This window comes from Cylas formicarius, unplaced genomic scaffold (genome assembly GCF_029955315.1).
Source record: "Cylas formicarius isolate icCylForm1 unplaced genomic scaffold, icCylForm1.1 PGA_scaffold_4__25_contigs__length_36172078, whole genome shotgun sequence".
NCBI classification, from domain to species: domain Eukaryota; kingdom Metazoa; phylum Arthropoda; class Insecta; order Coleoptera; family Brentidae; genus Cylas; species Cylas formicarius.
The window spans coordinates 24,060,038-24,075,702 of record NW_026844334.1 but is presented as its reverse complement, the minus strand read 5'-3'; the positions used below and the strand labels follow the sequence as shown (position 1 = coordinate 24,075,702).

The following is a 15,665-nucleotide window of genomic DNA, read 5'->3' as shown; positions in this document are numbered from 1 at the left end:
ATTGATAAATTAAATAATTATAATACTAACCTTTATTGAATTTTACTATCAATAATTGCATTTACAACAGGACCTAAACAGACGTTCAAAATAAGACGACAACTAGCAGATAACATGTTCATGATAACTTAAATTTATAATCAAGCACTTTACAATGATTTAGTCTAATTTTTATACACGGTTGCTATATTTTTACCACATACCACATACCACATACCATCTACCAAAAGCGATGTGATAAACTGATAAAGCGAGCAATTGAACAAAATAAATAGGAAAATTTTATAAATCATCAAGAATGTGATTTTGACAAATAGGTTGTTGACGGTTATCGGGTTTATATTTACAAGTGTCCCAATTCATAATATTTTTAATAATGCTTTTTTCTGCTTTTTAAATATATTTGACAAACATATTTTGGGCATTGATAATTTGAACTTGATAATTGATAAATGTTTTTGGGTAGGTGCTTTAAATGAATCTCATCATAATAATTTTTATTTATTCGTTTTTCTTGGCTTAGACTTTAATATTAAGTACTAGCTTTGCAAATGTAGCAATACAAGTTATGCAGGTCATATCACATATCACTTAGAAGTTAAAATCGGGTCCAGTTGATATAAAAATGACATAGGAGTCCTGGTTTGACAATATTATCCTCGATGCTCTTTGGTGCTACTTAAATGGAATTTTTTCCTTGGTCAATATGCCGCATTTGTGAAAATTCTATAGCCGATTCTGTCAACTTAATATTCCTTTCTTGGTATCTTTAAACCGGTCATTATTGGGCACATCAACGTTTAAAGTAAACCATTTTGTAATACTGGCTGGACTTGTAGTCCCATTCCCTTACAAATAGATATGGTTGGAGGGCATATAAGTGTGAATGGAGCAGTTTAATTCTCCCTTCAACATGAATTTATTCCCTCCATCCCTTAATATATAACCAATTAAATAATAAAACGTATTGCTGCTATAAATCGTACGTGTAGCAATTTCCATTATTCGATGCAACATACTTTGGCGTAGCTCGGATGACACTGAACGCTGGAACACAAAGCAAATTTTTTATTTTTAAAGTACGTAAATTCGAATCTCGGATGGAGCTTTAAAAACGTAATCATCTTTTTTTCCCTTTTATTGAAGCGTTATGACTTTGTAGATTTATCTTCAATTCGAACGAATCGGCATAAGTATGTTTTCTCGCATTGCATTTCCGTAATAGTAATTGTAATTTATATTTTACATCCTATTTGGCATACAGCATTAAACTATTCACATTTGTATTAGATCTCTGCATTTACCTTCAATTTCTTAAACATAGTTTTAAGCTTAACAATTCCTACATATAATATGGAAACAATATCCAACTAATAAAAATCAATTTAATAGTTGTACATAAAAATAATGATAATGGATTCTTAATTTACAATACACGATTTTGATTCATGATCATATTCTACACTTAAGTATTTGGTATTTCCAATACGTAAAATAGAGAGGTTAAAAAACGAGTGATGCTAAAAGTTTTTCCTTATTGAGATGCGAAAAAATCAATAATAATAATTCACAACCGGTTTCCATAATACGCTTTTGGACAAGAATTCGTCCGCATTTATGTTGAATTAGAAATACTGGGTGATACAAGGTTAAACGATCAAACCTTTCCTATAAATGTTTGACTTAATTTGCTTCGTTTTCGAGATTTTTGGTTCACAAAAAAAAAATATTACAGGAAATCCTTTTAGCTAATTAGGATATTTTTTTATGTAATTGATATTTATAAGAAAAATATTTGAACAATTAGCGTTTTTTGTATGATTTAGATTAACCAAAACACAATTTTGTCTTTCGAGTTTTTTCACGTCTTGCTTCGATTATGCCGAAAAAATAAAAAACCGTTTCCCTGTATGTCATTGCACCTTTTTAAAAAAGTAAATTAAAATCACGAGATTTATTTTATTTTGTTACTAGTGTTGCACTGAAACTATCATTAAAGGAACGCATTGCTACTACTAATAAGTATGCCAAGTTTTATTAGAAACGAGCAATACGCCTTTGAGTCAAATTAATATAGAAACGACTTTTTGTAAATATTGACATCCTGTATCTCGAAACGAAACAGCCTAGAACACATGTTTAGAGAAAAAAAAGGTCTATTTTTTACACGAACAATCTAATCTAAACTTGCTCCACTGAAATAATAAAATAACTTACTCGGAATTTATTTCGCTCTCACAATCTCTCCAGAACACACATTGACAATTCTGCGTTGGTTTGTGAACATTTCCAGTCAAATTGTCCAGTGCCTCTTCTAAAGAAATACGCTGTTTTGGGGACAAAGCTGTGACCTCCAGAACAATCGCGAATAATACGAATATTGCGAGACCTGTCTTCGGCATTGTTGATGCGTGTGCGATGTCACCTGTAATAGTAACTGAAATTCTGTCACCTGATTAATGTTTCTTATAATGCGTGCTGAAGTGTTGAAACAACACAGCATATACTTACAGAGTGTTTCATCGGCAAATTAGACTGACCGTTTTCCATTTGGAGTATGTATTAATGTTTTATATCCTAATTTCATTAATTCCCAGATAACTAAAGTATTGTGTAATTCCTGTACTAAATGAAATATTGATTTTGCAGGAATAAGCGCTTTCAAAACGTTATTGGCTCGCCCATATTATTGTTATTGTATTTTGCGATTATGGATTTCAATTGTTTTGTTATTGGTTTTGTTACGAAACCCTGATTCATTGTAAAATTAAATATGTCACTGGAAATAATGATCTGGAAATACAATGCACGCAGGTTACGTATACCCCCTCGATATATAGATTGCTTGTTTGCCGCGTAATTCGGGGTCATACTAAATTACTGAATTGGTTTCAGTAAAATACATGCATTTTAAATGATGTTTTTTACCTTCAATTATCATTTTGAATTAATGTCGATTAACCCTCTAGTATAGAGAAAATTGGAAAATAATGTCGGAAAAAAAGTCTTTATTTAAATATCTCATATGCGATTTATATTAGTCATTTTAACGTTTGTTCGACGACTTACGGATAAATTGGCAAATGCAGTGCTTCTGACACTTCGTATTCGACTTTTAAATGTAATTGTAGTTTACATAAAGAATTAGGTTTATAATTATTATGTATGTATCTACCATTATTTTGGTGTTATAAATTACTATTTGTATAATTCTTCTTTTTGCTACATAGCGTCGTTGCCAATAAAAAGTTATTCTTGGTAAATAAACGAATATCTAATTTAAATACTAATAAATATAGTGGTTGGTTAATAAATTAGAAAATCACGAAAATGCGTCATTAATTATTATTTTTATTTGATTTTGATAAAATGATAAACAGAAATATGTAGTGTATATATAAATTTTGAAATAATTAAAAAAAAAATTTATAAGCTTTTTTTGTCTTTAACAAAAAAAGCTTATGTAGATGTAGATAAATAAGTTTTGATGTGCTGCGACTACGTGCAAAGTAAATGCATACTACCTATTTTATTCCAAAATTTTTAAATATTTCAATATTGGTACTTTTCTCTTGCACCATATTTATTAGTGATGAAGAAACAAACATTTTGTAAGTTCTTCAAAATCGTATAGGCTGCCAGGGTAATACCAATGAGATGTTTTTAATGAACTGTAGCCACAGATCCCTTGCCGAATATAAAATTTGAATAACAAAGTGTTTGAACTAGTCCAACCAATTGACAAATTTTGGCCAAGGCCTCGGATTCATTCTGTAGATGAACTGCGCTGCTATATACAGTGTGAGTAAAGAGTATGGAAATACTTTATTCATTTTTTAAAAGTATTTAGTAGTTTATAAAATAAATTCCCTGGCATAACTTTTTTGATTTATTTTTTAAAATTAAATTGTTGTGAACTTAAACAAATTCGTTTTGATGTTAAACAATTTAAATTTTTACTGACTTTTCACGGTCTTGGTTTTCCTTAATCAAGTTAGAAACTCTTTTTTAGGTATTGGGTTATAACGGAGGCATATCATACAGAATGAAATCTCTTTTTTTAATCAGTGTATATTATATAATAAAAATACGGATGTTTAAAATTTTCTTTCTTTTAAATTTCCATGTTGCCATTAGCTTAATCAAAGTGATTCTTGTATAATATCGGTTATTTTAATTTATTTTTTGCATCGCTATTGTATGAATTTGTTAAAACCACAGTGCTTCTAATTTTTCGTCTTCTGGCGGCGCAACATCCATTGATAAGGTCGCCACACTTCTAGCAATAAACATGCACGTGTGACTCGTATATCCCTTATCAGGGTAACACATTAATATTTTATAGTTATTTATTTTGTTAAAGAGGAAATATTATTTAAATAGAAACGCTTTATAATTTTCATCGAAAAGAACTTACCTGTTCTAATGAAAAACACTCGAGGTTAACACGGATTACCTTCTTTTGATTTGTATTTTATATGGCAACAAGTTCAGATAAAACTGCTTATTCATGCAAATTGCTGAGTCTTTATTGACAATTTATCACTTTGCGGGTACCGATTACAGTTTATATAAAAAATGCAACAGAATCCAACGAATTAGGTGAGCTATAGTAAATAGATAGTGCGCCGTTTGAATAATGTAATGAATGTAGTCGATAATTTTGGGAAGCGTCGTTTATTATTCGAACGGATATGTGCCTTAATTAATTGAATGCTTTCGAATCCAGTTCTACAGGCTGGATTAAATGGAACAAAAGTTGAAAACCCGGTCTTGGTGACAGAAAATGGCTGCGTTTAATTATTCACAAAATTATGACGAACACAATAAGAGAGTCGAAAGGAAAAACGATAAACCTTCTAAGGTTGCCAGTTTGTCGTTTGCCAATATAAACGTTATAAACATACCTGTTACAAAAGATGTTCTTATAATTATTGTGTGTATATTTTGCAAATGTTTTATCGATTTCTTTTAACCAATTCAAAACTTTATATACCAACATGGGTTTAGACATTATTAATAATTGAAGGAAAATTAATTATATAACAACCTTATTTTTTTATTTCTCGCTTCGCTCGTGCCTAAATAAACTCGTGTCGTTTATAGAACTTGTTGCATGAATTTGATTAGCATAAACATTACTATTCATTTTTAAAACGGAAAGGCAGGAAGTGTTACTTTTCCCATGAATGAAATATTTAATGTAGACCTAATAAGTTATTGACAGAATGCTTACAATTCGGCAACTTGCATAAACAAACAATATGCATAGCGAATCGGCCGCCTTTACATGTTTTATATGTGGGGCGGATAATGGTCATTGATTCTAGCTTATGGTGCAGCATTTCTTATATGTGAAAACTGAGATGGATATGACCGTAAAAGGTTATACTACGCACTAACCTCACAAAGCGATTGCTCCGTCCTAGATTAACGCTAGATTATTGCTTTAAATCGCAAAATACTCGATAAAAATACGAAAAATCCCAACATTTTGATCGTCATTACTTAAACATTGAATTGAAATAAAAAGCAATGTTGACAATTTGACGTTGTAGAAAATAATGCTACTCTTAATTTTAATTAAATTAATTAATGTCTGAATATTTGTGTTATAGTCATTTCTCCCATTTTTTATAATATCGTTGGTTTTCTTGTTTGGTAAACGGCGACTCTCGAAGATAAAGGCTACCCATCGTTTTTTAGCATTTTTTCTCCGGAAATTTCACAAAGGAAACGTCGGATTCAAGAACTTCAATTCAATCACCTACCAGCAGTGCCTAAAATGGCATAAAAAGCTTGCTCTAGGGAAGTAATATCACAGCGGTTTTAGTTTTTGTTATTATCATTAAAATATGTCAAATTCTAAAAAACACGAAACCTTACTTCTATTTAACCATACTGTACATCTACCCCTTTCAAAGATCTTCACTATAGTGGATAAATTGGATGTATTTTGAGATGTTTTCTTCTATGTTACGATGAACACTTTACAATATGTCACTGTAAATTATTTGTAGGTAGTTGATTGGTGAGGTAATATTTACCGCACTTAAGACGTCATGAATATGAATATCATAAATTCTGACTGAAATTGGTCTTGTAAAGACATGTCAAAAAGTATAAATAACCGTTACAAATTGACTCGAAATTTATAATTAAAAGTTAATAATCAATTGTTTCAGAACAAACCGCGGCAGAAAACCACGAACCTCACGTCGTCATCCTCAGTTTCCAGAAGTATTGTCGCTACAGAGCGATGATGAAACGCTTAGAAGGCGTGGAAAATCTCTACCTCAAATACAAAATAGTAAATGCGCTTGGTGGATTCTACGTAAAGCATCACAACACTAGGGTAAGGCCGGTGCCGCCATTTTGTTACTTGAAAATCTCTAATCATGTACTGTGTTTTAGGTATTATTTTGCCGCGACACATTCGATTATCCGGAACTGGAAGGTCACGAGCTTCTATGCAATCATTTAGCGCCTAAATTAAAGGGAAGGCCTAGGGGAAAGCGGAAAAAGCGTAGCGTCTCGCCTGGTTCGGAGAGTAACGAATCCGAGTCTTCCATTACGAATCACTATACAAGGGTAATCGATTCGTTTTGTTCTTTTATCGATTTTCCATAAACCTTTATCAGTTCTAAATACAAAATTATCGTTGTTGTTAAGTTTATTACCAAAGTATATACAATGTGAGCCCAAATTTACTTATCTGATTCTTTTTTCATTTCCTTGACTTGTAGGGTTGTATTTTTAAATACATAGATGGTGTTCCAAATTGAAATTGTGAAACTAACCAAAACTATTTAATTTTTAAATCAATGCTAAATTTTGTTGTTTAATAAATTGATGATCACTCTGACATTTCAATCACTCTGTACAATAAATTAAATTACAATTACCAATAATAATTTAAACAATATTTTATAACATAAGTTTTAAGTATTATAATAGTTAAATATTTAAATGATACTTTATTATAGTACTCTGTATTTTGCAAATTATTTTTCCTGCTTACACTACTTAAATGTGGATTTGCCTAGGGTATAAATTATTGATGTTAGTAGATAACAAAAAAATTACCATTATATATTATAAGTTATACAAGATAGATCACTAGAGCGGTTGCATTATTCTCAACGACTCTTGTTGGAGATTTTCCACATTTATTTTCATTCGTATTAAAATCAGTCTATTTACTGGAAGGACAGTTGACATATAAAACTAAAAATGATATCTAATTCTCATTCATAGGTTTAAAAAAAGTTTCCAATATCCAAGAAGATAAGCGATTAATTTTTTGTTTATACTAATATATTTCCATATATTTGATAGAATATAGTAGCACCTGATTTATATTTAAGTTCAGACAACGTGAAAACTTTTCAACAACAAGTAATTGTGTCTAGCATACGAGGCTCTCAAAATGTTTTGATCCCTCATTTTTTGTTTTTCTCTGCCAAGCTCAGGATTTTATTGAACTAGGACCAGGTTATTTCTCTATTAAAATGACCAACAGCAAATTCCGATTCAGTTATTTTGATTAGACAAAATGCAATGCAGAGACAGCTATCGGTGTGTTTTTACAAAAAAATAAACTATAATTTTTATTTCGTTTTTTTTTAGGAGGTTTATTTTTTGAATGATTGATGTTGACAAACAGTTACAGCAGAGCAGAGCCGCAGAGTTAGAATTTTTTTTTTTCAAAAATCTTACAATTTATCATTTTATCATCCACAGCAATAAATATGATATATTTATTCTAAACAGATTTCGACCTGTTTCTGTGCTGTTTACAACTCTTACATTTTTCATACACGAGAGGTAATTTTTACAGACTTTTATCAAGTTTGGAATGAACATGTCAATGTCTGTTGGTGTTTAAATTCAAAAAGCGTTAAAATTAGTGAAAAAGGAATGTTTGAAATTTATACTGACAAAATGTATTTCAAAAAGTGCTAAATATATAAAATAACAGAATTTGCTTGTTTTTTAATACTTTTATAATAATGGTAGCAAAGGAGGAAAACTTTTTTTTAATGGTATTTCACTTCATGAAATAGTATAGAATATTATTTTTTTAATAGACCATTTTAAGAATAATCAGTAGATTTCCACAACGTTCTTTTCGTTCCAGTCATTGGAAAAGTCGAATGGTGCTCGTTCAGAATCGCCGATCGCCACCCGGCGGAGTGCTCGCAACCACGATAACAATGAAAACAAAGAGTTTATGAAAACTCTGACGGCTTTTATGAAATCCAAGCAAATCTCCATGGGCCGGGTCCCGTCCTTAGGATATAAGGAACGTAAGTTAACTTTGTATTCATAAGTTCTGGTAACCTAAGGACATTTGTTCCTGGAATTGTATTCATGATGTTGTAGAGGAACGTACCTAACTTACACGGGATGGCAGTACTATAAAATTAATAAACATTTTTTTTTGTTTTTGATAATAATTTCGAAACTATTGAATCAATTTAAATCAAGCTTAGTGTTCGTTCCCTTTCAAAACATTTTCTGAATTCACGATTTTATTTTTAACAAAGGTGCTGGTGATGCGTTGATCGATTTTTTTTCTCTTAGTAAATTTGCACGAGTTCTTTACAAAAGTTCAAAAACTCGGAGGCTACGATGCCGTTACGACGAATCGTCTATGGAAATCCATTTTCGATGATATGAGCGGTTTTCTAAACAGCACAAGCGCAGCTACTGTTGTCAGGCGACATTACGAGAGGTATTAAACATACGCATATTATATAAAAGCTTGCTCATAGAACAAAGTCCTAATCTTATAGATTTCTTCTTGCGTACGAACGGCACCTAAAAGGGGAAGAACACAAACCTCTTCCTGTATCTGAGAGAAGAAGACTGAAATCCAAACGAGAAAGTTCTAGCAACAGTAGCGTGAGCGATGCAGAATCAGTTACCGATGTTCCGATACCTTCCACTTCCGGAACGAATTCTCCACAAGCGAGTAGTGAAAATAAGGTATGCTTTAGTTAAGCTACTTATTATAATTTCTTAACATTTAAACTTTTCGTAGGAAACCAATACACTAGGAAAAACTTCCTCTTTGAGAAGTATTCGAGTGAAACCAGAGAGGCAAAAAGAAAAACAAGATGATAAAATTAAAGAGGCTCAAGATAGTAAGATAAATTCCGAACTTAAATTGGAGCCTAAAAGCAGTACCGATGATATACGACCCAACAACTCTCCCGCCGAAAGCGAACGGAAAGTTGAAGCAAAGTTGATTATGGAGGAATCTATAAAGTGTACAGAAGTAGAGCAGAAAATTGAGACCAAACCTGCCGTATCACTTCTCAACGAAGAATCGAGTACAAAGATTGAACCGGATAATCAGGATGAAAATAGGGTACAAATAGAAAGACAAACAACTGATAAAGACGCTAGTCCGTTGACATCGGCCGTTGCGCCAATAGTTCACAAGATTATAGCAGAAAAAACTCCATCACCTGTGGAAGGTAAAGAAAACATACCGATCATTAAAACTGGCGAAGCTGCTGTACCTACCAACACTCCTGAAGTGATGATGACCTCCTTCAAGTACAATGCCCCAGACGCGTCCAAAAAAGATTCGGAATTTTTCAAAAACCTGAACAGTTCCTTTATACGGGATCTAAAAAAAATTAAGCTGGACATCTTGAAGGAGGGAGGCTTGGAAGTCACTCCGATTAAAGCCGGAACGGGATCGTCTTCAATAAAAGAAATAAGACCATCGGTAATACAACCGACGGCTCAGAGTCCAGCTAAAACTTTGACTCCTCCTTCGCTGACTAGCGGCTCTTTTCCGAAAAGGATCCACGTGTCGATCACCCCAAGCGTAAACGTTACGCAAATTAAACCAGCTAATAGTACTCCCGTAAAACAGATCAAACCGGATAAGGCTTCGTTTGTAGATAGCACTACGCCACCCAAAGTAGTGCAGTCCAAGTCGATTTATTCATATTCGGAAAAAACGGTGTACGGGAATCCGAAAGATATTTTGCAACCTGCTTTGGTGCCTCGATTTTCGGGCGCAACAATCAAACATGGCGGGGGTGACCCCATCGATCTGTCAGTTACAAGCCCACAGAAACCCGTCGTGGAAATTATGAGAATTCAGCAATCGTCCATGTCTGCCATGAATTTTCCTCACAATCGCGAGACCGTAACAAAAAATTTGTATAAATCTGCAAAAGCGTCGTTACTCGACGGCAGACGACTAGGGTCCAATTTGGAAATTACTCTTGTAGGACCAAAATCGGCGGCGATGCAACCGCCAAAAGTACCAAGCAATTCTATGAGAGTTGCGACACAGAAACGCTCAACAAGTGATAATTATGCCAACAAGACTGCAAAACTTAGAACAGATCAAAGTGCTAAACAAGATAAGTATGGTGCGCCGTCGGTGTATAAAAACAGTGTAGAAGTGGGTGGCTATAGCTCCTTCAATAATAGCTTAAATTCAAGTGCTAAAAGCGAGATGAAATTATCCTCACAAACGCAGAAACCACTTATACCGCCCTTTCCACAGACAATGCCGCCGTACCTGGGACAGTTTCCCGAAAACGTTAATGGAGTCAATCCGTTTATACCTCTGATGGATTCTTTGTATTACCAAGCTGCACTCCAGAACGCGTATTCAAATATACCTAGTTTACCGCCTCCGATTCTACCCATTCCTACTCCAGACCAGTTGAAGCTTTATGCCGAGCTTATGGCTCACGGGAGGTTAAATTTTCCCTTCCAATCTCCCAAAGATGGTCATCCATCCGCAATAAACAATAACGGCAAGACCCAGTAAAACATATCAAAATGAGTTTCTGGTCTTTTTTGGTGTGGTTGTTGTTAAAAAATATAAGTTTGAGAATATTAAATGTATCTAATTCATATTTGAAACAACAGGTAACTTCTCTTGTTGGGTTGGAATGCATTTTTATTGAAAGATGCTGACTGAGAAAACTAAACTAGCCCGTTCCAAAAATGATATAAAAAGAAATTGTGCAATGATAGGAAATTTTAACTTTTAAAATCTAGATAGTGATCTATTAACTGGTGGGCTTGAATAATCAGTTTTATCGATATTTTAAGATTTCGGGCATATTTTATTGATTCAAAAGAATTCTTGGATTATTTTCATGTAGGACCAACAAGTAAGGATGTATTGGTTATATAAATTTGTTTTTGTTGTATTATCATACAAATAACCCAATGTTGTATATATAAAGGCCAGATTTAACTTAGTGTCTGTGATTTTATTATATATAAATGTAACATACCAAAATAGAGTTTGTATGTAATTCCTATTTTTGTTGATCGGTTCAGCAAGCTTAAGATTTTATAAGTTACACAGTGTAAATAACATTTATTTTATAATTTGACAATGTTTAAATGTTATATATAAATTGCCATTACAATAAATCATTACAAATTATATGCGTGCAAATCATTAATGGGTGATAATTATGAACTAACAAACGGCATTAAGAAAGTTTGGAATATAATGGGAATTTTGTTATTTTGATCCAATATAATTTTTATCATAATGAAAGAATCATAGATTCAATTTTATTTTTTGGAGGAATGAATAAAATTTTAGCATATAAATATTTAGCAGTTTTGGTTAGTTTAGTTTAGTTTAAAGTAAGTCAAAATCTTATGTGGTCGACGTTTTGGTAATTTTATTGCCTTCTAACCACTTCTAACCACTAAAGTATAAAAAAATACAAGGGACAAACAAAAATTGAAATTAACAATGGTTTTCCGCTTTAATATATGTACAGTAAAACCGTCGACCATTCACACACATTACGTAAAAGGCAACAAACATTTTAATTAAAAGGCTAAAAGAAAAAACGATTGATGCACTTATTTTGTTTATTTCTTAACAGATTTACCCTTTTTGCAAAGAGAATTCTTAAGGGATGTCAAAATAATTAACTTCTCCAACTGTCAATCTACGAGATTCCTGTGCTTCTATAATTATTTTTTAATACCGAAAAAGTCACTGTTAAATTTTTGGGTAGTAGAAAAATCTATATACCTGTTAGACAATGTAGAGGCCGTAAACGCAGTAAAATAGATTCACCTCAGGCGGCCATGACAATTTCGCACACTAACCTGTACTTTGCTCTATTTTTTTTAGCATTGATCTTCGTACAGTACGTTTCTTTTTACTGAAAATTTAATGGGATCTGGGTATTATTTTGACAAAATACTGAACTAACTAATAACTGTCGAATGTCAGCGATCATGTCCAACTCCGCAGGTTCTTATTGGTTGAAATCGAGGTTTGAAGTGACTAGCGCATGCACCAGCTGAAATCCCTCTTTGACGTTTTTTGATGTTAGTTTCAAAAGTTCTCGTATTTTCGGCATAGGTAAGTATTTATATAATAAAATTATAATAAATTGGTTGAAAATTTTGCAAACATTTATGATTCTTTCCCTGATACATTCCGCTAACACTCTGGACGAGATAACTAGTTGGATTCAGTATTATAGTAATATTTCAATTAACAAAATCTTGAGATTTTATTAATTGAATTCGCCAAAACGACACCACCTATTTGGGACACCCTGTGTAAGCTGAGGCGCATCTGTCAAACTGATTGAGTAGTGCAGCATATCGTTAGTCTGTGGTTAAATTTTTGTTGCAATTCCTGGATCAGTAGTATCACAACACAATTTTATATGGGGAAATGAAAATATGAAAAAAAAACATAACCTCAATTTCTGCCTAATCTATGCAAAATTCGAATAGGAATTTCTTAAGAAAGTGACCTTTATTTTAACCAAGGATTCCAAAAATGTCCATATATACAGGGTGTTTTATTTAAAATAACAACGTTGATGGGTCACCCTGTATCAATAAAATTATAATATTTTAAATCTTCAGGAGAGTCCAAGAAACTTTTGTACGATACTTTTTTCCTATGGGTTTCCAGATCGTATAGTGGGTCGCTTTATTTGGCACACGGTGTACATACTCTTAGATCCTTGGACGCATTTTCTAATAAATAGTTCTTTTTCTTAATTACTGGAAAAGGTTTTTTGGGTTTTAATGACAAAATTAAAAAAAAAATAGCTACCAGGAAAAACGCTGTATCTATTTCGTAAACTGATCTACTTAGTTCGCCGAAGCCCGTCTTACTACGCGCTCTTATCTTATTTAGCAACATAATATTTGTTGCTAGTATATAATAATCAAATTTATTATTTTAAAAGTTTCTGAGAATGAAATATACCTACACACATGTAAACAGTGATAAAGCGTGATATGCTAATATTTATTAAAACTAAGAACCCTCTTCTGGTAAAAAAATAACACTAACTACGTATATTGGAACCTTCGTTTCTATAATTTGTTAAATAATATTCTTGCTACATTTAAATTTGACTTCATTCTTTTATCCCGTTATATATATTTAATATCCCGGTTAGCAAGTATTCCTATAAAAGATCCTAATGGAATAATAAAAAGACATTCCCTTAAACACACCTATAATTATCCAAGCTGCTCTATTAAAAAAATATGTGATATAGACTAATATGCCAGGAAATTCATAGTATTTTGTTGTCTAATTTTGCTGTAACCGACATTCCAGGCGGGTGAAAAGAACACCATATGCTTTGCTCTCACAATATTTTTAATTTTAATTGCGACGGGATACGATTCGAGCCCTTCGAGCTTAAACACACACCTACATTTTGTTTTTTATTGTATATCTTGATATATGAAGATTTCAAACTCGACAATATACTACTAAACTAACTATATTACTATATAATATAATATAGTTAGTTTTGGTTAGTTCGAACCAGGATAACGTCTACCAATGACATTTCTACCTTTGATCTGCTGAATCTGCAATAAATGTACAAAATAGACCATAAAAATTGTAGTTTTTTATGCTAATAATAACAAAAAAAATATGGTAATGTTAAAATATTGTTTCTAATGCGTGTGCGCAAAGTAATTTTCTCGCACTTATTACTGCTGATTCGCAAAAAATACCATTGAAAAATTACTCCAAAGCAGAAAGTATGCAAATATTAATTTGTAGTTAAACGCTTAGATAGGTATATATTATATATATTATTATATGATTGCTTTTGAATGGGAACGATTACTCTAAATGTCATAAATTTACATACCAAATAATTGTCTGTCTCATTGTTAGGTATGTTCTGTTCATAGATATAAAAAAGTGACCAATTGCTTTTGAATGGGATTATCCAAGGGTGGTCATTAACATACAATGCAACAAGATTATTACCTAAAGTTTCGGAATTTAAATTCAGGTAACATTGTGGTCCGTAATAGAAAATAATTTTATACCTACCTGCGTTTAATATTCTTTGGTTTGGTATACTACTTAGTTTAAGTTTATTAGTAATTATTCTTATTTCGTGTGTAATACAGCGTCTGTTGAATTGTGTGCGAATTGTGCAAAATATGTGCGAGTCTAGTGTATCTCAGGAGATGCTCCCGCCCAAATGTAGAAAACACTATTCTATTGAGATTAAGGAAGTTATAAACAATGTTTATTGGCCTCTCATTGAACGTCGTGCCAGCAAGCAAGCATCTTTAGAAGAAACGGCCACATTGACGAAAATTCCAACATCAACTGTGTGGAAAATTGTGAATAATCCCATTTCAGCAAGGAAAAATAGAAGCGATGCTGATATTTTCTTGAGTGTAGATGAAAGTGATCAAAACATAATACGGCGTAAAATTTACCAGTTATACGAGGAACAAAGCATGCCTACATTAGATATCTTAACTAGGAGGCTCGAAAATGATGAAACCGGTGTTAAATGTGGCAGAACTAACTTATGGAAGTGTATTCAACACATGGGTTTTAGATTTAAAACAAAAGGCAAGTTTTAATGGAATCTTTTAGAATTCGGAAATGGAGACTGGAATATTTAGAAAAAATTAGGATTTACAGAGAACAACAAAGGCCAATTATTTACTTGGATGAAACCTGGTTCGACACTTAAGATACCCCCGAAAAGTTGACTCAACTGATAAGTGTAAAACAAACGCGCCATCAAAAAGAGGTAAAAAAATAACTATTTTACATGCTGGCTCTAAAGATAAATAATTTGTAATTTTATTTTAAATTTAAACATAAATACATACATAAATAAATAAATATTTTTAGTAAAATTTACAAAATATATATTCTCAAAAACAGCCTGGAAAATAAAAAGACAAAAAACATACCTGTTAATATTCAACGTTTTATCAAAATTTTTATTTTTTCCAAAGTTTAACGGTAAAACATATTTTATATAAAGATCAAACATGTTCCATAGGAAAATTTTTACTTTTAGAATATCCAAACGATGTATATTTAAGTAAATATTTTAATTTTCTTTTGGCATGTTATTTCATCAACAAAAATGTTCTCTAATCCAGAAGCTCTTTAAAACAACAGAAGATAGGGTTTCGACTGCAACGTTAACATTTTCTAAAGTTCTATTAAAGTCTAAACAACACGTCAAGGTTGCACGAAAGTTTTTTGGAATAAGTGCAAATCGCACATTTTTATTCTACCATAACATTGTTCCGGGATTAAATTAGCATATTTATGAGCACCCCCAAATCATGAAATAGGAATTACGTCCACAACTTTTTTCGTAACAGGATATTCG

At 32.1% G+C, this 15,665-nt stretch overlaps 1 protein-coding gene and 1 long non-coding RNA gene across 4 annotated transcripts in view; one reads left to right on the top strand and one right to left on the bottom strand.

The window, feature by feature from the left end:
- LOC132700561 (uncharacterized) overlaps positions 1-11,439 on the top strand; it is a 40,172-nt gene extending 28,733 nt beyond the window's left edge. Inside the window, exons 4-9 of the mRNA XM_060667962.1 lie at positions 6,186-6,355; positions 6,415-6,591; positions 8,141-8,309; positions 8,587-8,737; positions 8,799-8,991; positions 9,047-11,439. Coding sequence (XP_060523945.1) covers positions 6,186-6,355; positions 6,415-6,591; positions 8,141-8,309; positions 8,587-8,737; positions 8,799-8,991; positions 9,047-10,807 — 2,621 coding nt within the window. The 3' untranslated portion in view covers positions 10,808-11,439. The remainder of the gene's footprint in view (positions 1-6,185; positions 6,356-6,414; positions 6,592-8,140; positions 8,310-8,586; positions 8,738-8,798; positions 8,992-9,046) is intronic.
- On the bottom strand, positions 18-12,160 carry LOC132700563 (uncharacterized). 3 transcript variants are annotated; one of them, XR_009618655.1, is made up of 3 exons: positions 12,047-12,160; positions 2,218-2,425; positions 18-1,047 (listed from the first exon to the last, which is right to left on the bottom strand). It is a non-coding gene; the product is annotated as an uncharacterized LOC132700563 (long non-coding RNA). The 3 variants fall into 3 exon arrangements; XR_009618654.1 differs by lacking the exon at positions 12,047-12,160 and adding an exon at positions 4,418-4,555; XR_009618653.1 differs by lacking the exon at positions 12,047-12,160 and adding an exon at positions 2,512-2,843.
- Between the last annotated feature and the right edge of the window lie 3,505 nt (positions 12,161-15,665).